Below are 26,452 nucleotides of genomic sequence, written 5' to 3' on the forward strand. Positions count from 1 at the left end.
TTCTTTTAAGTTTCTGTGATGGGTTCTGAAGAATACATACGTCCATCTTGGAAGTCACTTGGAGTGATGGGCTCATTTACAGCCCCTAATCTTTAAGCAACGGGAACAATTCCAGTGTTATTGCCCATTGTAAACTGATAAATTCCCACTTTGATTCATGATTCCCACTGGGAGGCAACAATAAATTGATCACATCTAGGACAGCATCAGCACTTTCTTTTGAATAAATCAATATTTGATGCTCTCATAGTTACCTGAAATACTAATGAAGAGAATGAAAGGCAAGTTGAGTGACAGTCACAGTTTTTTCTGTCAGTTCATGTCTAATTTCACTCTTGCTTCCATACAGGAAAGAAGTCAGGTCGATAGCACATACCTGACTCCATACAGAAATGCCATTTTGCTGAAGATAAAAACTACTTTTTTTAGTACTCCTTATTTACTACAGTGAGCACTCAAGGGTGTTTTCAGCCAGCAATATTGTAACTGTATGTTTTTTGTAGTTTACTTTTTTAGGAAAGCTCTTCTTCATCTTTAAAAACAAAGAAACACATATATTTATTGGCTCTTCCTGTAATTTATCAGCATATATACATAATGTATGTGTATATATATAATTGTATGTTCTTATACATTTTCTGTGTTTTACAATTATATTTGGATGGCTGGCCATTTTATTTATAGAATTTTTTTACTTTATTTTACATTTACATTTTTTTCTCCCCAATTTGGAGTGCCAATTCCCAATGCGCTCTAAGTCCTCGTGGTGGTGTAGTGACTCGGCTTAATCTGGGTGGCGGAGGACGAATCTCCGTTGCCTGCACATCTGAGACCATCAATCTGCACATCTTATCGTGTGGCTTGTTGAGCGCGTTACTGCGGAGACATGGCGCGTATGGAGGCTTCACGCTATTCTCCGCTGCATTCACGCACAACTCACCACGTGCCCCACCGAGAGTGAGAACCACATTATAGCGACCACAAGGAGGTTACCCCATGTGATTCTAACCTCCCTAGCAACCGGGCCAATTTGGTTGCTTAGGAGACCTGGCTGGAATCACTCATGACTCCAGGGGTGGTAGAGTAAAGTAGAGTAGTGAGTAAAGATGCTGACTACCACCGTCTTTACTCACTGAGCTACCCAGGCCCCTTACATTTTACTTTTTTACTTATGCGCTGGTTTCAACACAAGAAGATATTGTAGTTTTTTTAAGAATACTGAAAAAGGAAAAAGACAAACGCAGGCAAAGCTGTTACACTTTTGGATGAATCACTCATGTAATGGTGATTTGTAAATTGCTTTGAATAAAAGCATCTGCTCCTAATTTCATAAATGTAATGTAAATGTAAATCTAGCTTGTCTCCCTGATAAACACATCATAGAGGTCTTACTCAAGCTTGTTTGGTCTTATAAGTGCAATTTGCCTGTTTTATACAGATGGATAAAGTTTTTTGTTTTTTTTCTATCTTTGTTTACAAATTAGCCCGTTAATTTCATGCTTGGGAAGAGCAAGCATTGTAGGCACATTCTTCTTCCATTATCTGCTTGAAATGAATGATGAAAACACAGACTGCTGACCATTTAGATGATTGGCCCCAACACCATCTTATTCCCTTCAGCACATTTTCAATTAAACCTTTTTAGCCAGTGAACAATTAGCAGGCAGCTATGTGAGTTTGGCGAAACGTGTTTCTCTGCAGTCCACAATCACTCATTGTAATAATGATGCATGACCAGATCAAATTGTTTGGGATGACAAAAGCTCACACTGGCCTTTATTCGCTGCATCTCTTTCAGGGAACTAGAGGAGATGAATACATCACCTCGGATATCGAGTGCTCATAAATCTTGTTTTAGAGACGCCTATCCAAGTTCACTTCAGTCCGAAGGTGGCTTTTGTAGAGTCAGGTTTTATTTATTGCTTCAGCCTTGTTTAGTTTGGGCTTTTGTGCATGGGAATAAATAATTATTTGTGCATTATTGTGATTTAACTTTGTGCATTATAGCCGTGATTCACTCCCAGTGGGCACTTAAGCAAGTTCCAGGGGGTACTTGGAAAGGTTTTGATTTTTGCTTTGTTAAACCTATAAAAAAAAAACATTATAAATTTAATATATTAAAATGATTAATCTCTTTTTTTATTCCTTTTTTAAGTGTGTAATAAAACAATATGAATAAAATGAAATTGTTCTGATCATGTTTCATGAATTAATTTGTGTGTACATTTTTGGATTTATGAATGATTTATACACACTTTATTATTATTATTAGTATGGAATTACACTCGTAGCAGAATATATGTGATACATTGAAACAAAAATAAAATGTATAATTTTTTACAACAAAAAAAATTTTGTTTGTGGCTTTGGATAGTAGCTTCTGCTAAATGAATAAATGTAACCAAAAAAAATGCCAGGTAACTAAAACAATTTGCTCATTAGTTTGGAACAACGAATTAACTCTTTTTTTATTATTATTATTATTCAAGTGAAATATATGATTTAACATGCCTGAATCAGTTGGGAAACACCAAGGTTTTGCATGTACTTTTGCATTTAGAAAAACACATGTTCATTTAAGGGGTCTGATGGCTTTTGTTTAGACTATTTTACAGTAATTTAAATACTCGAAGGTGTCCCTTTCAGATGTTCAGATTTTGATGTTTTTTTATCATAAAATCTGACATAAATTAACAAGAATCTGACATAGCATGATTTGCATGGAGAGTACTGCTTAATTTTATTTTGTGTTTGTGTGTGTGGGCATGTTTATGTGCTTTTAGGTTACAAACTGGTAATTACAAGGGTATTATGCTATAAATGTGGTTTATGAGGACATTTCTAGAGTCCCCATAATATAAATAGCTTAAAAACATAATAAACAACGTTTTATTGAAAATGTAAAAATGCAGAAAGTTTTTTGTGAGGGTTAGGTTTAGGGGATAGAATCTAAATGTAAATCTGACTTGTTTGAGGAGAAGTTAGAAACATCATTTGATTGTTTTAGATGGTGGTGCTACTTTAGATCTAATGCCAGAATTGTCTCAGAGTGGAGGGCAAATAAATCTTTACTTTTAATAGTGTCTCTAAGTTTACATGCCAGAGAGACAAAATTAAGACATGCTTACAAGTCTTAACTGATGTGTTTTTAACTTGATAGAACATAGCATTGTTCTCCTAGCTCTTTTCAGTCCGTGGCTCTCCTTGCCGTTGTTTGCTCTATATTTCTCTGTGCATTGATTGCTATTATGGCAAATCCAATGAGCACAATAGAACTCTATCAGCAAAATACAGGTTAATTATCTTGAGGTCAGCCAGTCTCAAATGCACACAAAGGGCTAATCCTCTTCACACATTACAACCGAACATTAAATCGTGAGCACAAATTATCGTTACGTTTTTTTTTTTTCTTCATTCAGCAAATTAACTGGCAAAGGTGAGGAGTGCAATGTTTAAGGTTGGACATACAATAGCCTAAAAATACAATATTCAATATGTGAGAATATAACATGCAAAATTGTACTTTTACTAAATGAGACAGAGGCACTCTTGCTCCAAAAGAAAATAAATAGATCTTCATAGTTCTAGTGAAACAGACAGCAGAGACCTTTGATTGAAGGCAAAAAGTGATATTTTTGCTAAGTGGAGTGGGAAGCTGTTGGACATTTACTTGTGCCTCACTGATTGGCCTTATAAGCGGCAGAGAGGCCCATCAATGACCTTAAGTTAATGGCATTGATTGTGGATATTGTGCTTCCACCCCACCCACACCCCCCTTTTTGCAGGGACTCCAGTGAATCGGATTCCTATCATGGCCAAGCAGGTGTTGGATCTCTACACTCTCTACAAGCTTGTCACCGAAAAAGGCGGCTTAGTGGAAGTCATCAATAAGAAAATATGGCGCGAGATTACCAAAGGCCTGAACCTCCCTACCTCCATCACCAGTGCGGCTTTCACCCTCCGAACACAGTGAGTGAGATAACTTTAGAGGGGAACAACCTGTTTATAACAGCCAGTTGATTCTTGACTTTCTAATCCAATTGAATTATCTGCTTTTAAAATAGAGAGAGTGAAGGGGAAAGTATATTTGAAAGTATATTGTTTGAGTGGATATAAGACAAAGATTGTAGAATCAGAGAGGTACATTTGTAGATAGAATTGCAACTGTGATCCATCATCATAAGAATAATGCTGTTTTTAAGCATTAAATCAGCATGAGAATGTAAGTATAATGAAGACATTATCTCAATGAAGTTGAAAAATTAAACTTAAAATTTAAAATTAAAATGTTACTAGTAATTTTACTCACTCTTGTTCCAAACCCATATGAGTTTTCCTTTATGTTCCACTGAAAAAATAGTAGCATACAGTTTTGAAATGACATGAGGGTGAGGAAATAATAAATATTCTGTCATTTTTGGGTGAACTACCTGTTTATTATTATAATTAACTAAGAACTGTTTTCTTGAAAACATCAAATCACATTATTAAAAAAAATCCTAACCTGATCCATAGTTTTTTGGCATTTGTGTCAGTTTTTGCATTCTGTGTAAATCCTTGACCTTCTTGAAGAGCACATGAGCTTGTTTGTGCAAGTACCATCATTTAACACAATTAAAATTCACTTAAAGAAATGCAATTCTCCTGTGGCCCTGTTGGCTACCATAAGAAAAAACATGGCATTTCAAGAACTTGTGGAATAATATTTACTGTCTACACTGGAAACTTGCCTGCTACCAGAGTACATGTGTGGAGTGGAGCGGCAAAAATGTCCCCTCCATGCTCAAAGCATTCTATAATAACTCCTCTCCAGCTCGTCTATTTCCTTCTCCTCGTTTTCTCCCCACTCCCTGAAAATAGAAATCTAACTACATGTTAGCAAAATGTACCTCTCCAATGTAAAGTTATTTCAGTGTGCTTTTTAATACCACATACCTCCTTGCAGAAGATGTATTGAATTAAAAATAAATGTAACACTGCTTAACACATGGTGAATTATTGCATTATGGGCCGTTAACACGTTTTGTGCTTGTGATGGAGCACAAGCTGATTTTCAAGAATTTTTCGCTACAGGAAAAACGAAGCCACCCCACTCCTCGCTCCACTTCCACTCTTCTCTTCTCAAATACAGTTTCAGAGTAGACTGTAGTTTTCTGCTTCATGTTGGATATTTTAAATCATAGTAAAAACAGTATGGCAAAATCTCTACCATTTGACAATTTCTCATTTCATTTTACTATCATACAGCCACAGGACAATCTTCTTTTTTCTCTTTTCTACAGGTATATGAAGTACCTCTATCCTTATGAATGTGAAAAGCGGGGACTGAGCTCTCCCGGCGAGCTCCAGGCAGCTATCGACAGTAACCGCCGTGAAGGGCGGAGACAGAGTTATGGCTCCACCCTCTTCAACTACTCCCCCGTGGGTACCCCCACACTGCTGGCTTCCCCCAAACTCCAGATGCCCCACATCAGTATGCCCACTCTGAATGGCGGGCACATGACTCAGTCCCCCGTTATCAAGAAAGGTTGGTTTTTTGTTTCACTATTTGAGCACCCCCCCCGACACAAAAATTCCTTGCCATCTTAATGGATTCAAAGGATAGATTAAAAATTAAATCAATTTATTACACAGCTATCTGGACTACTTTTACTATCTGGACTAATCTTCTGATAAGACCCATCAAAGCATTTAGATGTCAAATATTTTCATATAATGACCGCTAAATAATATCATTTGCCTTTGTCATAGACAAACGGTTTCCTACATATCAATGTAAATTGTATCACCCTGTGATCAATTTCCAATAAATACAATTATATAAATATATCATATTTTAAATAATTATATAATACAATTATTTCAACCCAAATTAGTATTTTATGTGCATTTATTTATTTATTAGACAATTAGTTGTTTCGACCATTCTGCAAGAGTTTATTTTATCATTTACAAATAATATAACAAGAAAACTTGTTGACTAGTGAAAAGATAAGGACAACAAATTAATTAATTAATTAATACAATTATATTCTTTGTCAGGAATTTATAATGTTATTGCATACCATCTAAATTACAACCCATCCTAGACCCACAAAAGGAGAAGTCATCCCTCTTACACAGTAACACTGGCACTTCTTACTCATGTTGATTCCTCACTGTGGCCTGAGTGGTCATCAGAGCGGACAGGAAACAGCTTGCAGGACTTCCTCTTGCCCACTCTGCCAGGAGGAGAAATGAAGCACAAAGAGTTTCATTATTTAGTAATGTGCCCATATGGAAAAAGACAAGTCACGCAACTCTGGAAGGATCAAAGACCCTTACAAATCTGACATTATTTATAGTGTTTACAAAGCAGCTTTAAATAGAACTGAGAGCATATTGCATGGCTTGTGTGTCATACTCCCCTATGAGGATGTTATTACAACATTTCCAAATATTAAAAGTACTGTAGCATACAATGCAGACTGATAATGTTACATGCAAAGAACATACACTGTAAAAAGTGGATAAGTCATATTTTATACATTTTTAAATTACCTGACAAAACATCTTTTACACTGTCATTGTGCAAGGTCATATTTTACAATAAGGTTGTATTCATTAACATCAGTTAACTACATTAGTTAACATGAACTGACAATTAACAATACCTTTACAGCACAACATACATTTTTTTTAAATGAAAAGTTGTATGTTAACATTTATACATTGAAGTAAAATTAACTATGAGCAATTGTTATAATAAATTAACATTAACCAAAAATGCAGTCAAAAATTTTGTTTATTGCCACTTCATGATACCAAATGCATTAACATGTTCAATGCTGTGTCAGTTCAGTGCTTTCCACTTTCACAATCGCTTTGCAGTATATGTTTACATTTATTTATATTTACATGTATTCATTTGGCAGACACTTTTATAAAAAGCGACTATAAAGTATAAAGTTGAAGGTATCGGTTTAAACTATTGCATAGAATGGTGTATTGTTGATAGTATGAAACGGCAGGTCAAATATTGACACAAAAACCTTTAGAGTCACATCAATCACACAACTGTAAAAAATTTTAACCTTAAAAAATGTGCTATATGTGGTGACAAAACTAATTCTTAGTGTTAGATCAGGTAGAAATAGCTCCTTAGGGGAACAATTAGAGGTTACCATTTTTTTCAGACTTCACAGTCATTACACACAGACCTCATCATGCTTTTTTGCTCCACAGAAGACACCATGCTTTCCAACTGCCTGACTAACAGAGTGGGCATCCCTGTGTCTTTTGCCGGCCACCACAGTGCAACTCAGGCTGCTGCAGCCCAGGCTGCAGCTGCAGCAGCTGTGCAGGCGGCTGCATTGGAACAGCTGCGAGAGAAGCTGGAGTCTGGAGAGCCACCGGAGAAGAAAGTGATACTTATGGCAGAGGAGCAGCAGAGGATAATGCAGCATGCGCTGCAGCAGAATCTCTTTGCCATGGCAACTCAGCTACCTATGAACATCAAACTTAATAGCAGAGGTGAGTGAAGAAGATGAGTGCTAAGATTGCTCTCACATAATTGTCCTGAAATTGTCAGTTCATGTTCTCATAAAAGCCTCTTTATTGTCATCAGCTTTAGAAAAACGTGAAATTAAAAGCTCTTAACAGAGGCACAAGCTTAATTTCTCTCTTCTTGAAAGATGCTTTATTTGAGAAGATTGATAAGCAGCACATTTGTAGACTAAATGTAAAATGCAGTGCAATTTGTGGTATTGTCCAGTCAGCTTAAACGATTCTTAGAAGTCATAACATTGCAATTTAAAGGCACAACCTTTATAATTAAGCATGTGCAGTATTGTAATATAATAACAACACTGTGTCTGCCATGATATCAACCACAGAGATTACATGTTTTGCATGGAAAGGCATGTACTGTAATTGTGAAGCAAAGGTTAAGACTGACTTCAGCTACTGGCTAATAATGGTAATGATTAGCAATTAGCTAATAATAATGGAACCTACTTGGTAAGGATGGGGTCAAAATTTCAAAGAGTGATTTTTCCTCGCAGTACTATTCTATAATTCTAATGCCAATTACCAATATTTTTTGTTACATTTTTTACATTCATATTTTTAGGAAACGTACTGTAGCATTAGGTTAATGCAGATTAATTTATTTCTATTTTACCAAATAAGCAAAGAATATGATTAGGCAAATCCAATGAAGATGCATGAGTAATAAGTGACGAAAATATATTTCATTGTTTTGAGTACCTATACACTAAACTTATTATGTTATATTGACCCAGATGTCTATATAATATCATATTGTGACATGAGTCAGTAGAGAAAACATTATGGATAAAATAATGGAGATGAGGGTAGAGAAAACTGGAGGTTATTTACTCTGGGCTGAGTGAAACCCTCAGGCTTGACTGCCAAACAAAAGATGCCCCAAACATTATCTTTCCAATCTCCGATAACAAAACCATGTACTGATTCAATTTTTTAAGAAATAATACCATATCATTATAAATAAACTTTAATAAGGGTTACACACTCACAAAAAATATACAAATCTGCTTAATTAGGTGTTGTGACAGGGCGGAGGGCGGGGCCGGGACGTGCTTCTACACACCCGGTCCATTATCAGGCTAATCAAGCCTCCGAGTGGGATAAAGCTCGGCTGCGGACGGTGGTGTGACAGAGAGAGAGCGTTTACGGGCAGCTGTCCGTCATAAGTGTGTGTTTGTGTCTTTTGTTTCAGTTTTACATTAAAACTATTATTTATATTGTTAAGCCGGTTCTCGCCTCCTCCTTTCCATTAATCGCTTTACAGGTGTAAATTCTGAAATTGATTATTTCTGTCTAGCTATTTGTCTAATGTAATGGATGCAGTGCAATCATTGTAACCTTCATAACCTAATGACAGAGTGTGTGCTATGATTGCAGACTTGTCATGTGTAAAATGCATTTTGTATTCTGCATCACTGTTTTTCATTCTTCACTCATCTAACAGGTGTTACTTTTTCAAATTTTTTTAAAAAATATTTTCTGTTACTTGATGAAATGCACACCAATATCCACTATATATTTATTGTAATTGTCATACTGCTATGTTGCTCAGAACTGCACCCAAGACTTTCACCCACTGTTGCACTTGTGTATATGATTGAGTGACAATAAAGGGATTTAATTTGATAAATGTAACAGGAGCTGACTACTTTGAAAAATGGATCCTTTGCAATTGTTTTATCAAAAAATGGATCTGACCACCTAGTGTATTTGTATTTAATACTTTGCGTGTAATGTTAACAGTTTCAATGGGCTTTTGTAAGAAATGGTCAGAGCATTTGACACAGGTGTCCCCTGTGCTGTTCCCTATTTAGAGAACACAAGTGGAAGCCCCCAACTCTTTTAATAAACCCATCCTTATCCTGTCACTCATGAGTTATCACCAATGCTTCTCTTGCTTCTTGTGTTCCTTTTATAAATGCTCATATTGAGTTTTTCTCTCTCTCGCTCTCTGGCTCCTCTCTTGACAGATGATAGACAAGAGACTGCATTGAACCTGTCTACCAACGGCATTAGCAGCATCAACATGTCAATAGAAATAAATGGGGTTGTCTACACAGGTAAATAGAGCACCGTTTGCTGATGTAATTGCAGGCAGAAAATTCAATAAGTTATAGCAGCACCCCCTCGCTTAGTCCTCCACACAATTTGATGTCTTTGCTATAAAATCCATCGTAATGAAGTGGCGAGTTCAATAGAGTTAAAAAAGTTAAATATCTTAAAATTGGGCCCTGGCACTGGGAGGTCGATGGAGCTTATTGTCTTTCGAGAAAGGCCCTGTGCCTTAGCTAGATACAGTGCTTGTGCTTGATGTGCGGGAGACAGTAATTACTAGAAGATGGCTCATAAGCTTGCTGGGAACGTTTCAGTGGAGGAGATCAAGTTGAAGTGGCATCCATTTTTCACTGAATGATTGCTTCCAGTAAAGATTCATAGCCCCAGAACATAGATTTTTTCAATATCTTAATTTCACTGGTGGTGATGCTTCTTTGAAACTTTAGTTTGTCTAGCTACTGTATAAGCTACTCATTATAATTTATAGTTAAACGACACTTAAATGGATAGTTCATCCAAAAATGAAAATATACTCACCCTCCTGCCATGCCAGATGTGTATGACTTTCTTTCTTCTGCTGAACACAAACAAAGATTTTAGAAGAATATTTCAGATCTGTAGGTCCATACAATGCAAGTGAATGGGTGCCAAAATTTTGAAGCTCCAAAAAAGTCAGCATAAAAGTAACCCATACGACTGAAACGGTAAAGTCCATATCTTAAGAAGCAGTTATGATAGGTTTGGGTGAGAAACAGATCAATATTTAAGTCCTTTTTTTACAATCACCCTCCACTTTTACTTTTACAATATAGTATATGATTCAAAACAAACTTAAATATTGTTCTGTTTCTCACCCACACCTACAGCTTTAACCACTGGAGTTTTAAGTATTGCTTTATGAGCTTAAACATTTGGGTACCCATTCACTTGCATTGTATGGACCTGCAGAGATGAGATATTCTTCTAAAATTCTTCATTTGTGTTCTGCAGAAGAAAGTCACACATCTGGGATGGCATGATAGTGAGTCTATGATGAGAGAATTTTCATTTTTGGGTGAACTATCCCTTTAAGAAAATAATAAAAAGTATCTAACTACATCAAAGCTATTTGGAGAAAACATATCCTTTTATATATTTACGATCAGAGCAGTATTTATCTGAAACAAATTTAGTAAGAATCTCGATGAGAGTGACAGCATTAAACAGATGAACAGCAGCATTTATACTATAAATGTTATTGCAACTATAGCAAATATAAATGACATAAAATTATACTCAAGATAAAAAAGTGATGTAGGGTTTTGTCGCAATTTGTTATAGGGAGTAGCTTTTAACTGGAAAAGCTACACTATTTTGAAGTTAGTAGTGTCACTGCTTTTAGTTAGTATCTCAACTACTTAGTTTTTTGTTTTGTTTGTATCTGTTATTTTTCTCGTGAATATTATACAGAAAATGTAGGTACCTAATCAAAATGTAGGCTTCAACTACGGTACTACTTTCATGTCTCCTGCATTGCACAATTGAGAAATTGCCTCCAAAATGTAGCAGTTGCTTTGGCAAGGGAGTGTTATCAAAAAATGTTTTTAGGACTGTGGAAGCTAAACCTTCAGTTAAACCTTAATAAAAAATAAAAAAAAACAGTATACTGTACATGGCAACATAGTTTGCATACTATTGCATTAAAATATCAAACAATTGAGTTTGTTATGGAAATTAGATTTTGACAGAACAAGTGAATGCAACTGTTTAAATGCTTTGAATCTAACTTCAGCCTAACTTAAACTAACTAATTATTTGTATGCTTACTCCAGGGGTCTTGTTTGCCCGTAAGCCAACCATTGGTTTCATGACAGGCAACCAGCGAATCCATCACCAACACAGTTCTCAGGTAAAGAGCAGCAGTCCAGGTCTCAGCAACCACATGCCGCTGTCCTCCTCCTCCTCCTCCTCCACCGCTTCCTCACATGGACCAGCCACCTCCCCTTGAGCCCACAATACCTAACACGACTCGTCCTCATCGTCATTTAAGGCAGGGTCTCTAGTTCATCCTGTTGGACCAGTTTTCTTTCTGTCTCCTTCAATGTACACATTTTACTGTTTTTCTAACCCTCCCCCGGTTATCAGGACAGAAGAGTCTATTACTTAAAAAACTTCCATTAAAATAATAAAAAAGGCAAAGACAAAATGAGTAAGCTGAGCACCAAAAGCTGATAGCCGCACAGTTGAAATGTGTTACATTTACAAATGCAACAAGTTGCGGCTTGTAATTTTGTTCATCTGAGGACATGTTATTCAGTGTGGAGTGACTGAAACACACTGTGTGGCAATGCCATGAACACAAGGAACAGTGTGAGGAACCTGAGAGGACTGGATGTTCCTGAAACAGAGCGCTGATCTTTTTAAAGCAGGATTCTTTACTCTCTTTCACAGATCCTGGAGTTTTGGCACAGGAGTCCATCTTGTTCTTCTTTTCCTGTACCTTTACCTGTTGCATTCTTGAATCAAACAGCAAGAGCTACTGTCAGCTATTACCAAAGAGAAGATGAGCAACATATTAGTGGTTTCTGACTTTATTTGATAACTTATAATGATTACAATGCACAGTTTTTCAGCAACAACACACATAGCTAAAGCCATTGCAAAATATCAGAAATATGCAATGGAGAGTCATTATAGTGAAGTATCATGCTAAAAAGATATACAAATTTAGATTTTAGGCAAAGCACATCCCATTTTACTTGGGTCATCAAATGATCAGGGATCATTTACTCTATCACTGCTTGAAGTTCTGTTTTTAAAGAAAAATGTGGAAGGGATATTGGAGACAGATATGCAAGATCAGCCATTTTTAGCTTAATTCTGAAGAAAGCAGGGAGAACAACAGGTATGACTATTTCTCCCTCTCTCTCGTGACTGGGTTTGTTTCTAGAGCCATTGCAAAATATATTCAATTGATTGCGGATTTATTTGGGGAACGCTTGTCGACAATGTTTAATGATTTTCCACCACCTCGGCTAGTGTTTAATAGCTAAAAGTGTTCATTAGACGGTTTAGTAGATGGAAATAAATGGGTCGCATTGATTAATACAGGTTTAAGGGTTGTCAGGAGAGGTTAAATTATATTGTGACATGGAAGTGTGGGCTGTGAGCTGGAAGTTGATCATGAAAACAAAATGGTTGAGCACTGCAACCAGAAAAGAGAGGCTTACAAGAACAAAATTGCATGTACCATAAACAGGCCATCTTAACCAACAGCTCATGGGGTGTTATCACCTTTGTGAATAGAATCCAATTTTCATCGAGTTCTCAACAATGCACTTGCATGTGAGATTTCATCTCTCATTCTTTATTCCATTCTCCATTTTTTTGGCTCATGCTCTTGTTGTTTATTTCTTTTTCTTCTCTTTTCTGTTGGTAAGGAAAATGGGAGGTTGTTATTGTCATTTTGCTAGAATTCTGTAGAAAATTTAAAAGTTGTATTTATTATTTTATGATTTTGAATCTTGGGCTGTTTCAATGCTTTTAGTGACACCACATTTATGAAAAAGAAAAAAGTCATTTTACAGCCCAAATACCTCACAAATCCTGTAAACCTGTAAATGGATAATAGATTATGAATACAAGATATACCTCATTTATTTCATTTCTATTATTTTTATTGTGAGGTCACTTGAAAATTATGTTGTTGGTTTTTTTTTTTCAGAAGATCACTGGATTTTGTTTTCTATTTTGTTTTACTAAAGAAGGGAATATATAATGAACACACATCTACCTCATTTGTTATAGACTGTGCCAACTACATGATCACAGCAGCCAGTTTTCAATCGTAGCCTTTCTTGTCCAAATTCATTTTTGTATGCATGACTCGTTCTGCAAAACCAGAGTCTGGACCACACAGGGCTTTACACAGCATGATTTGCATTGCTTGTTTTTGTTAGTGGCATTTTTTTATGCGTGGGGGAAATAAAATACCAGAAGGATCCAGTGTACAACTGCTCAGATTGATTCAATATTGATGTGATAAAGGTTTTGTAAATTAGATCTTTATTATATATATCTGAAAAACACCTTAATATATCTGATAAACTATAAACTATGTTAAGCTGTGTCTATTAACTTTTCTTAATTAAGCTTACATCACTGTTTGCAGTCTTTAGATGTTCCATTGATGCCAGTGTTTGCTTCAGTCATCATTTCTATTCAGGACATAATGTGGCTTTCAGAAGATATAATCTAAACCAAAACTAACGTAAAATTGTAATTATCTTTTTTTTATACTCTCTCTTAAATGTGATTGGAATGTGGAAATATGCTCTTGTGATTTTTTTTTTTTTTTTTTTACAAATACCAAAGATCTAAGTTGACAATGTTGTAGGGTTGACTATTGTAACTTTTAACCTTTAACTTTTAATCATGGGCGCAACAAAGAAATTTTTCATTTGGTCTCTGCTGTAGCAAAGCTTGATATTAAGAGTTTGGAACAAATTGTTTTTAAAGACATGGCCAAGTTGTATATTCAGTTTGTCTTCAGATTTTTCACACACTTTATGTATGAATTAAACAAGTAAACTTAAGCATTATTGTGTTGTTGTGATGGAAATATATAGTGTATATTTATGTGGAAATACAGAGGGCACAATCAATGCACAATTGTCTGATTACTGTTTTTCAATGTAATTTACCTCTTGATCAGCAAATGAAGAGACTTTGCTCTTATTTTTTCACAGCAATTGCACAGTCTGTTCCTTCACATGCTCTCTGTACAGCTCATGTTACTAGACTGCAGAGATTTCGGGACAAACTCTGGAGTGCTTGTTGACTGTGAAACAAAAAGCTTTTACAAAATCATGCTTACAGGCTTTCTGTAGATGACAATGTTTTGAGAATTTGTTCAAATATGACATATAAGATCATTTTGATAAAGGTTTAGAAAAAATATGATTCAATTGTGCTTAAAAAAGAACATGTTGTTTACTTTGTTTAGCTATGTCAACAATGCTATGCTGGTAGATTTTAGATCCTATTATTTGCTGTGTATGATGCTTCTTTTCTTTTTTTCACTTTGGATAAATCCAGTGCATTATGGGAAAGCTGGATTGTGGTGCTCAGGGGTTAAAAAAAGCAAACAAGTGAAAGAATTTTATTTTGTTTCTTTGTTTTGCCATTGACTTGTAGCATAATTAGAAATAAAGTACTGCTTTCCACTTTAGTGACCAACTGAGGTTTTCTTTTGGTTTTAAATCACATTCATAACTCTGCCATAATACATAAAAGTTTAACTTTTATTGGAGAAAAAAGTCTGAACACAACAGTAAAACTGGCTGATGATGGAATTAGGAGTAAGGCTTAATCCACTAAATCATTCTAGTCCTGTGTTTGCCAAATACCTCTGTGATTCTTAAAACATATTTTCAAAAAGAAACTGAAACATTTCGGTAACACTTAACAATATTGTTCTATTTGTTAATATTACTAATATATCATTAACTAACAATGAACAATATTTTTTAACAGGATTTATTCATCTTGGTTCATGTTAACTTGTAATAATTTGTTTGTTTGTTAGTTCATGTTAATGTATACAACTTCTATGCTTCTAATTAACATTAACCAAGAAAGTGCGGAAAATTATTTCATTGTTACCTCATATTAACTAATGTTAACCAACACAATCTTATTGTACAATTATATCTCAGTTTTAACATCTACAACAATCAACCACATTAAAACCACCTGCCTAATATTGTTTAGGTCCCCTTGTGACGCCAAAACAGCGCCAAACTGCATCTTAGAATAGCACTCAGAGATGATATTCTTCTCACCACAATTGTACGGAATGGTTATCTGAGATACTGTGGACTTTGTCAGTTCGAACCACTCTGGCCATTCTCTGTTGACCTATCTCATCAACAAGGCATTTCTGTCCACAGAACTGCCCTTCACTGACTTTTTTAGTTTTTGGCACGATTCTGAGTAAATTCTAGCCACCGTTGTGTGTGAAAATCCCAGGACATCAGCAGTTACAGAAATTCTCAAACCAGCCCATCTGGCACAAACAATCATCCATGCAATTATCTAATCAGCCAATTGTGTGGCAGCAGTGCAGTGCATAAAATCATGCAGATATGGGTCAGCAGCTTCAGTTAATGTTCACATCAACCATCAGAATGGGGGGAAAATTTCTCATTTATTTGGACCGTGGCATGATTGTTGGTGCCAGACGGGCTGGTTTGAGTATATCTGTAACTGTTGATCTCCTGGGATTTTCACACACAACAGTCTCTAGAATTTACTCAAAACATTACTAGAAATTACTTTAAAAATCCAGTGAGGGGCTGTTCTGCAGATGGAAGTGCCTTATTGATGAGCGAGGTCAACAGAAAATGGGCAGACTGGTTTGAACTGACAAAGTCTACGGTAACTCAGATAACCGCTCTGTACAATTGTGTATTGGTAAAGGTTGCCTTTGTTTTGGCCGCACAAGGGGGACACAATAATAGGCAGGTGGTTTTAATGTTGTGGCTGATTGGTGTATGGAAATGTTTTGCCTCCTCTAACAAAGCTGTACTGCTTTCTAGAGCATAATAATTATTAGAACCTTTTCATTGAAGTAATGAAAAGGCATTCTCTAATCTGTATCAATCAAACTAAAGAGCCTAACATACACTGGCGGCCAAAAGTTTGGTAATGTACAGTTTTGGATCTTATGGAAAGCAATTGGTACTTTTATTTACCAAAGTGGCATTCAACTGATTACAATGTATAATCAGGACATTAATAACGTGAAAAATTACCATTACAATTTGAAAAACAAAAATGTTCTGAACTTCTTAAACTACTTCAACGAGTTCTCACCAAAAAATCCTCCACAAGCAGCAATGACAGCTTTGCAGATCCTTGGCATTCTAACTGTCAGTTTGTCCAGATTCTCAGGTGACATTTAAACCCCACGCTTCCTGTAACACTTGCCATAGATGTGACTGTCTTGTCGGGCACTTCTCATGCACCTTACAGTCTAGCTGATTCCACAAAAGCTCAATGGCGTTAAGATCCATAACACTCTTTGTCCAATGTCTGTGTTTCTTTGCCCACTCTAATCTTTTCTTTTTGTTTTTCTGTTTCAAAAGTGGCTTTTTCTTTGTAATTCTTCCCATAAGGCCAGCACCCCTGAGTCTTCTCTTTACTGTTGTACATGAAACGTCATGGTTACTGTCGTAACCTCCGTTCCCTGAGGGAGGGAACGAGACGTTATGTCGAATTAAATGACACAAGGGGTCTTTCTGGGACACCAAACGTACATCTGAACTTGAAAAAAGGCCTTCCTCAGGGGAATTTTCCAGGGAGGTGCTGTCGTGAGGAGCGTAAGATCTGAGAACCAGGTCCGGGTGGGCCAGTAAGGGGCCACCAGGATGACCTGTTCCTCCTCCTCCCTGATCACAGCACCAGTGCAAGAAGGCTCACTGGGGGAAATGCATACTTGCGCAGCCCCCGGGGCCAGCTGTGTGCCAGCGCGTCTGTCCCGAGAGGAGCTACTGTCAGGGAGTACCAGAGCGGGCAGTGGGAGTTGTCCTGGGAGGCAAAGAGATCTATCTGTGCCATGCTGAATCGGTCCCAGATCAGTTGGACCACCTGGGGGTGGAGCCTACACTCTCCTCTGGGCGAAACCTGCCACGACAGTGAGTTCGCCGTCGTGTTGCGGTTGCCAGGGATGTGAGTGCCATGACAGTGAGTTCGCCGTTGTGTTGCGGTTGCCAGGGATGTGAGTGGCGTGACGAGAGCGCACGCCACCATGGCGATTTATGTACGCTACCGTTGCGGTGCTGTCTGAACAGATCAAGATGTGCTTGCCCCGGATTAGTGGGATAAACCTCTGTAGGGCAAGAGATACAGCCAGCAACTCTAGGCAGCTGATGTGCCAACACAGCCAGCATCCTGTCCAGGGGCCAGCGGCAGCGTGCACGTTGCACACGGCGCCCCAACGCTGTTGAGAGTCGTCTGTGGTGACTATGACACGTCTGGACACCTGCTGCAAGGGGACTCCGGTCCGTAGGAAGCAGAGGTCTGTCCAAGGGTTGAAAGTCTGACAGCAAGAAGGGGTGATTGTCACACGGTATTTGCCGTGGCGCCATGCTCATCTCGGGACACGAGTCTGTAGCCAGTGCTGAAGCAGTCTCATATGCATCAACCCGAGCGGCGCGGCTGAGGATGCCATATGCCCCAGGAGCCTCTGGAATTGTTATAGAAGAACCGCTGTGCCAGGCTTGAAGAGAGCGAGGCACCTGAGCACTGACTGAGCGCGCTCGTGGTGAGGCGCACTGTCATTGAGATTGAGTCTAAATCCATGCCGAGAAAAGAGATGCTCTGAACCGGGTCGAGCTTGCTCATTGCCCAGTTGACCTGAAGCCCTAGAAGTCTGAGGTGCCTGAGCACCTGGTCCCTGTGAGCGCATAGTAGCTCTTGGGAGTAAGCCAGGATGAGCCAGTCATCAAGGTAGTTGAGTATGCGGACGCCCACTTCCCTTAGCGGGGCAAGAGCTGCCTCTGCGACCTTCGTGAAGATGCGGGGGGCAGGGACAAGCCGAAGGGGAGGACCTTGTACCAATACGCTTGGCCATCGAACGCGAACCGTAGGGAGGGTCGGTGTAGAGGCAAGATGGGGGCATGGAAGTGCGCATCCTTCAGGTCTACCGCCGCGAACCAATCTAGCTGTCGAACGCAGGTAAGAATATGTTTCTGCGTGAGCATTTTGAACGGGAGTCTGTGCAAAGCCCGGTTGAGAACTCGCAGCTCCAAGATTGGTCGCAACCTGCCACCTTTTTGGGTACGATGAAGTAAGGGCGGTCGAGACCCTTCTTCATCTCGGCTGGAGGGACGGGCTCTATCATGTCCTTGAGAAGCAGAGTTGTGATCTCTGCCAATAAAGCGCTGGCTTTTTCGATGCATAAGGCGGTGGAGAGAATACCGCCAAAATGAGGCGGGAGCTGGGCGACTTGAGTTGCGTAGCCGAGTTGGATGGTCCTGGCCAACCAGCGCGATGGGTTGAGCAGCGAAAGACGCACGTCCAAACTCCGCGCGAGGGGCACTAATGGGACGATCGCTTAGGGGTGATTCTACACACCCGGTCCCGTATTAGGCTAATTATGCCTCCGGGATAAAGGTCGACTGCAGGGGATCGTGCAGGAGAGAGAGCTCGTTAACAGACATGTCCGTCATGTGTGTGTTTGTGTCTTCTTATAAGTTTATCATTAAACCATTATTTATATCGTCCGATAGAGGGTGGACGGTAGTGGCGAGAACTCTACTACGCCGTATCCCTCCTCCTTCCCGGGCTTCGGCACCAGTGTAAAGGGATCAATGGAAAGGGGGAGGCGAGAACCGGCTTTTCAATATAAATAATAGTTTAATGATAAACTTAAAAGAAGACCCAAACACACACATGACGGACATGTCCGTTAACGATCTCTCTCTCCTGCACGATCCCCTGTAGTCGATCTTTATCCCTCACGGAGGCATAATTAGCCTAATACGGGACCGGGTGTGTAGGATAACGACCCGGCCCCGCCCTCCGCCCTGCCACAGTAAGGATATTTAGTATGCTAAATTTATAAGGGAATTTAGGGTCTTGAAATATGTGAGCTATGGACTAAATTAAACTGTCCTTATTGTACCTTATTAGGCAATGAAATGTATAAAGGAATTAGTCGCGTTCGACAACCATTATAAATTAGATAAATGACAAATAATTAGATTATTTGTCTTAATAGATTCTCCACCATTTAAATCGTAATAGTTGTATCTGCTCACAGTTTCTACTGTAAGGTCTTCGCTTTAATAAGTCAATCATGATTAATTCACTTATTGGAGTGATATTATTCTCATGGCTTATTGAAAATAATATCACACGTATTTAGGTACAGCTTTGAAACGAAATCCTTTAGAAACAGGGATGAGATTATTTATCAAAATATACCACAGTCACGTCATCTTTGAACACAGACAAACTTGATTACTATTCTAAACATAAATCTAATCTAACACATATATATATGAGACAGGTTGGTGAAAATGAGTGATAGAATGTGAAATAAAATATTCAGTACAGTGAAAATGAATTTTATGGAGTTTGTTGACAATACCGTTAGAACCATTTATACTTCTTTGAGTCTACATCGATTTGCTATCGGATTACCCAAAATATTTAATTAATACACCAGCACTTTGAGCACAATATTGGAGATGTACTTGTGTGTCTTTGGTGTTTCCTTGTATTCTTTGTGTTCTTTGTGTTGCTTGGTACTTGGTAGAAGTTTGTTCCATCGATGTTTTGGATCTCTGTATGAATGATGATTTTGTCTGTATGAATTATGGGGTTAGCTTTAAAGCGAGGCCGTAGAGAGTGATGAGTCTCAGACTGAAGTGACCGAACCTCAGCACAATGAGAATCCTGCTCGTGACCCAGGCATGCAGCATAACGTAAGGCGCACCCGTGTTTACGAGAGACAGACATAAATTATTGACGCGAGTGCATGCCACCAAGTTGACATAAGCGCAATGCACTCACGTTAATAACAGACAGAATGTGGAGTATGAGTGTCCGGATCCTGACACAGACCAAAACCAAATTAGACAGGGAAATCAGGATCCTGACACCATGCTCCGTACATGAAACACAAGACAGACTGAAGAGTGCACTGCAGGGAAATTAAAAACGAAGCCGTGCGCTCACACAATGACAGACAACGAAACAAAAGACAGACATAGGATGATGATGTCACAGTCCTGTCACACAAAAACCCAGACTGACAGGACCATGACGGATAGGTTGCTTAATATTTGATCAGCCTATGGTTACTGACAAAGGATTTTGTTAAATGCTGTCCACTTAAAAGACAAATTGAGCAACAAGCATTCATTAAATGACAAGATGTATGCAGAGAAAGACAGTTTCAATCTCATTATGTTCATTTTAAAAAATAATAGGATTGTGTGGAAACAGCAGGTGGTCCAGAATTTAAACACAAGCATAAAATATTAGCAGTTAGTTTCCACAAAAACCATATAGACTACATGGAAAGAGACAGAAAAAAAGACAGACAGACAAAAACAGAAAAAGTTGACTTGGCAGGACAAAGGTCAAACTTCCGCTCTGCAAACACGGGCAATTAAACTAATGAAGCCAGGGATATGTGCGGCATTAAGCAGCTAAAATAGAGTAAAGATTGGTTCATTAAGGCCCGAGAACCTGATGTAATTATGAGTGAGGCCAAGATTAGTGCCTGTCAATGGTCTTGCTGAGGATTTGCAGGTAATAGAGTTATCATTGAGGCTCAAGCAGTTACATTACACTTCTGAATAAACAAAAACAAATTAGCAGCGTCGTCCAATAATGGGTTATCTTGTCAGGGCCTGACAGAAATCCATGCCCTATAACACAGTGTTAATTTTATGCTTCACTGACAAGCACCTTCAAAATCGATAGAGGTACTATAAAATCAGGGAGTCCATCAATCCTGGTTGAGGACAGACAAGGAGTTTTCTCCTTGTTGTAGGAGTTTCTTATTGTTGTTTACTAAAAACTGCCCTTTAATGCCTTTATATTTAATAAGATATATAAAATATCTAAATCCATCAACTGTACCAGCATTCCAGGGATATAACCTTGTAATTACAACATCAATGTACAAGAAATAGTTCAGAACAAATAGACTAATGAAGTGTGCTTTTTTTTGTGGTAGTTCAACACAGTCTCTGAAATTTTAGTTCCATAGACAACAACCAAACTATAAACAGAAATTCCAATCGATACAATGCAGGCATCAAATTTTATCTAGCCTACAATCTGACACTTTATTTTAAGATAGGAAACATCAGTGAGCAAATTTGGTTGATGTATGTTAATAACCTCTAACACGCTTATCCCGTCTCGTTTTAAACCTCAGTGTTTTCTTTTTTCCTTGTTACATAAACATTTCCTAAAGTTATGAATAAAATCATGGTTACGATTAATATTTGGACAAGGGGATGGACTTGATGGTTAGGTTTGCGTTAGAATAATAATAATAACATCATCCATCATTTCGTTTATTCTTCTTTATGGGAGTAAATGTCCTCCATTTTTGAACAAGCCAACTCGTACAATGATTTCTCAATCTCGTACTATTATTACGACTTGTCATGAGATTGGGTGGGTAGTTCTTCTAAATGAACTGGTTACTATTTAATATGACCGACTTATTACTTGAAGTCATATTAAAAAGTCATAATAGACATCTAGAAGAGAAGAGAAATAAATAAATAAATAAATATCAAACTAAGGTTTATCCTTTACTTTTAACATGCTAGTCCAAGGCTTTTACCTACCGTAGGTGCTTTCTCATTTCTGTTTTCAGTCTGATAGACCAGTATTACTTGGAGGCATTAAAATGGTCATGTGTCAAAGGGGTTAGATTACCTTGCCTGGGGTCATCTGAGAACATTTAATCCGATTGCATATTACAAGTACCTGTAGTATCATTTAATTTTAGTGCCCCTCTCTGACTTCTGCTCCTGCTTGCAACCTTAATGAATAAGATTAATTACATTGAACACAATGATTTGTCATTGAGAGTTCTCGTTTCTGGACAGCACAGTGAAATGAAGGCATGTTTTTCATTAGATGCAAACCTGTCAGATCTGCATCTATGCTCCCCTACAGAGTCACCCACCTGCATCAAATAAAGCCACATTATTAGCCTATATTTTCTGTTGTTTTCTCTCATCTTACATCTTTATTCACTGGCTGATGACCCATTGATAAGAGAAATTAAAACAAATATGCTGTTTTCATCCTCTGCTGTCCTGGTGACCATTGATTCAATGGTGAACTTTCACCTCTGGAGTAGGATTCCACACTAGAATCACCTCTTGGCTGTCAGAGATGATTAGCTCAGCCAATGTATGAAGACAAGCTTTTGTGTTGTCAATCCCAATTAGCAACCACAGCATTTACCGGCAATGTAACGTCCAGAATATTGATTAATTGGCTCCAAATTTGTGATTTTATAAAATGCACAAAAAAAAGTCACCATTCACTTTCATTGTATTTTTTCCAGACAATCAAACTGAATGGTTACTTATGCATTCTGCCAAACATGTACACAAATTCAAAACACTAATTAAACAACTGATAACATCAACAAAATAATACTGTAAAAACCTTTAGTGGTCCAGTTAAAATTGTGATCTTTTTTCATAGTGTCACATTCACCGTGTTTCCTAGGACTCTTATTTTGAAGTGGTTTTCGTCCGCTGTCTTCCGTTTCCCCCAGACTACGTTTCCCAGAATGCACTGCCCTCATCACTGCCTTCTGTTCCTCAGCCACCTGTTCTCCATTCCCTCATCAGCATCTTGTGTATACATACTTTCTAGTTCAGTTCCATCCTTGTCAGTTCTTGTTCGTTGTTCTTAGTGGCATTGTATATGTTTACTCAAACAACTGTAGTTTTGTGCCCTAAGTCATCGTCTTCTGTAAATCCTCACCTTCTTGTCATTGTCAATTAAAGGATTGCTGCACCTTGATCCCACTCTTTTGCCTCATCCATACAACACGTGACACATAGTATGAAAGGAAAAAAAAATGTTAATCATTGAAGATTGCAAACATTTTGGAAGAAAACTTTGGAGACAATTTTATATAAACTATATAAACCTTTAAAATAGGTTCCATTTATTAACATTAGTTATTAACATTAGTTAACATCAACTAATAATGAACAATACATTTACAGCATTTATTAATCTTTATTTTAATTTAAACTTATACTAATGCATTTTTAAAATCAAAGATTTTATTTTATTTTTTCATTAATTAATGCATTGATCTAACAATTATTATACCCTAATTATTTTTTTAGCAACAAAGATGAATAAAATACTGTAAAACATATATTGTTCATTGTTAGCTCATGACACCTAATACATTAACTAATGCAAACAAATAAAAATGTAATATTTATCATACATAACATATACTGCATATATATATATATATATATATATATATATATATATATATATATATATATATATATATATATATATATATATATATATACACACACACATAAAAATATACATTTTTATGTATGTATGTCATGTTCCACTTTTTGCAAGTGGAACATGAAAGATCAAGGATGTGGTGACTGCTCCCTCTAGTCCAGCTGTAAATGTTTACATAAAGATGTGCTGTTTCTGCTATTAAATGGCCTCAAAACATGAACAACCAACACCAAATGTCAGTTTCTATAAAAGTAAATATCATCCCTTGCACATCAGATCTCTAGTAGTTCTAAAGAAATCTCTGCAAACGTGCAACTTTTTTGTACATAATGCCATTGTAAATTAAAGACAATTCTTCTAGGCCAAAAAAATGTTAATTGCCAGTATTTTGCGGATCAAATGGCTTTTATCTGTGGACAGGTTTGCCTCAGGGGTATGTAAGATGAAGTCAGCAATGAAATGTATTGGGCTACACAAAGCCTCAAAGGGAGTGTCACTTCAAAGGCAAACTGAGAAGCACTATCCATTTTGTCCAATACACTAAATTCCTCAGCCTCTGACTTTTATAAGAAAAACAAAATGTTGTATAGCAAAGGCTCATTGAAGGAGGATTTCAACAGTTTGCCAGAGTGGGATTCAAGTTTAACACTCAGTAGAATAGCCTGTCTGTCTGTCTGTCTGTCTGTCTGTCTGCCTGCCGGTCTGTCTTGTATACATATTTATATATACAAAATATATTATATTGTATCTATCTATTATACAATTACGTAATTCGTTTACCTACTCATTTTGTTTTGATTAATGACAATTCCATTTCTGTAACATTTCGATTTTTTTTTTTTTTCTTTGTGTTTCCAGGTAGGCTATATTGATTGTTCTAATTATAAAGAATGAAACATTTAAATGGTGAACAACAAACAGAATTTTTCACAAACACTACATAATATTCTTGCTATTTCTGTTTGTGTGACAATTTAGATGCTGTTTCCTCATCTGATTTTTTCATAGACTCGAACAAGCATTGATTGGATGTCCCTCTATTTGTTCATCGACAAGGCTAGATTGATAGATTTCTGAGTGGGGGAAGGGTCATACATTCCTCTTATTACATAGAGGTTAGTCAGACACTTATGCATTGTGATGGGATTCTTTTCTTTAGGCAGTTATCGGCCCCAGTCCATGACCTGCCTTATAAAATAGCACATATGATTTACAAGGAAGTGCTTTAAAGGCCATTAGAAATATTCTCATGTGAAATTAAATAATAGTTTTGCCATAAAACCACAGGTTGCCATAGTGATTAAAGCTATGGAAACTGGATATGTAGTCAATACATAAATCATGTATTGATCACCATAGTTCCACTGTATCTTGTCTATGGTTTGGATTTTATTGAACAAACATAACTCAACCCAATCCCTTCTGACATACAATGCCAGCTTTTATTTGCCCTTAATGTATGTAATGACTGATATCTTTAGCTGTTTTTATTTTATATTAAGTGAGGAGTTCTATTTTATTTCATTTTACTCAGTGTTGTGCTTATTATTATTATTATTATTTTTATTCAATGACAATTATATTTTTTATTTCCTGGTTACTGAATTTCACACATTTTCAAACGTTTACATTCTGATAAACAAACAAACAAATCAATAAATGAACTATAAAAAGTTAAATGTTTATTTAATTTAAAATGCAGAAGTTCAGAAAGTAGGTTCATAATAATAGCTTTAATGTCTCATTGGCAGGTTTTACACTGAGTCTATTTATCAAAGCACAATCGCAGCTCAACAATGCAACAAAAGATTTTTCATGCCTTATTGAGAAAAGTCAGACACTGTTTAGAGCAGCCCAAACATTATCTTGAAGCAAAGAGAAAAATCTGTTGATGTTGTCAATGTGGATATTTGTATGTATAGTTCTGCTTTCCATTTTGCGTCATCTGGATTGTCACGCATCACATCATGAGCCAATGAATATCAAGCTGTTTCAGGGTGCCAAATCAACAGAGATAAATCAGTGAATACTTCGCAACGTCTCTTTTGTCGGTCTGCTTGCTGTGAGACTAGGTGTTCGAATCCTACCAACTCTTGCCTGCACCTGCCTTTGTGAAGATAACATGAAACATTTAGAATGCAAATTCACCAAAACACACAAAGCCGAACCAAAGCTATGTGGTACAATGATGAATGTGCTGCCTCTAACATGCTGACATCCCAACAAACACAGCTGGCCCAAGCTAGTCTTTTGCTTATTTTTCTGTTTTGCCTTACAAATGGAGTCCTGTGCAACATTTCTGCCCTTCTGAATTACAAAAGAGCATGTTACCACAATCATACTGGTGGTTTTATCGGCAGCAATATTTGGTTTTCACCAGCTGAAGTGTATGGGAATGAAAGTGCTAAGAACATACAAAAGCGTATTCCCCCCACCCCCCACTTTGAACAGACATTATATCAGTTTAATACATTTAATAAACATTTTTCAACTCAAATAAAGCACAAATAAAACCATTAGGGGAGAATGAGTTTGATTGCATGTCACAAAACTGTCACATAAATGGATGCTGGAAAATGTACCATCTGAATGCATGCCCTCTTCATCCACAATTATTGATTTTATTGTGATGATTTAAATGATTTGTTGAGGACAACTTTTATTAGATTTTTTTATTTAAATGTATTATGATATCTATTATTATATTTAAAAAGGCAATTGGATGAGACAAATAAAACATTCAATGTGTCGATTTAATGATAAAATATTGTAATACATTTTTAAATTAATCATTTACAGTTATATAAAATAA

The 26,452-nt window shown here is 37.1% G+C and overlaps 1 protein-coding gene across 2 annotated transcripts in view; it reads left to right on the top strand.

The window, feature by feature from the left end:
- LOC127643291 (AT-rich interactive domain-containing protein 3A-like) overlaps nt 1-14,801 on the top strand; it is an 87,436-nt gene extending 72,635 nt beyond the window's left edge. For both annotated transcript variants that reach the window (XM_052125968.1, XM_052125969.1), the window contains 5 exons: nt 3,786-3,969; nt 5,283-5,527; nt 7,225-7,512; nt 9,519-9,608; nt 11,415-14,801. In XM_052125968.1, the coding sequence (XP_051981928.1) occupies nt 3,786-3,969; nt 5,283-5,527; nt 7,225-7,512; nt 9,519-9,608; nt 11,415-11,590 (983 nt within the window). In that variant the 3' untranslated portion in view covers nt 11,591-14,801. The remainder of the gene's footprint in view (nt 1-3,785; nt 3,970-5,282; nt 5,528-7,224; nt 7,513-9,518; nt 9,609-11,414) is intronic.
- Nucleotides 14,802-26,452: the final 11,651 nt, after the last annotated feature.

Source organism: Xyrauchen texanus, chromosome 4 (genome assembly GCF_025860055.1).
Source record: "Xyrauchen texanus isolate HMW12.3.18 chromosome 4, RBS_HiC_50CHRs, whole genome shotgun sequence".
Classification (NCBI taxonomy): Eukaryota; Metazoa; Chordata; class Actinopteri; order Cypriniformes; family Catostomidae; genus Xyrauchen; species Xyrauchen texanus.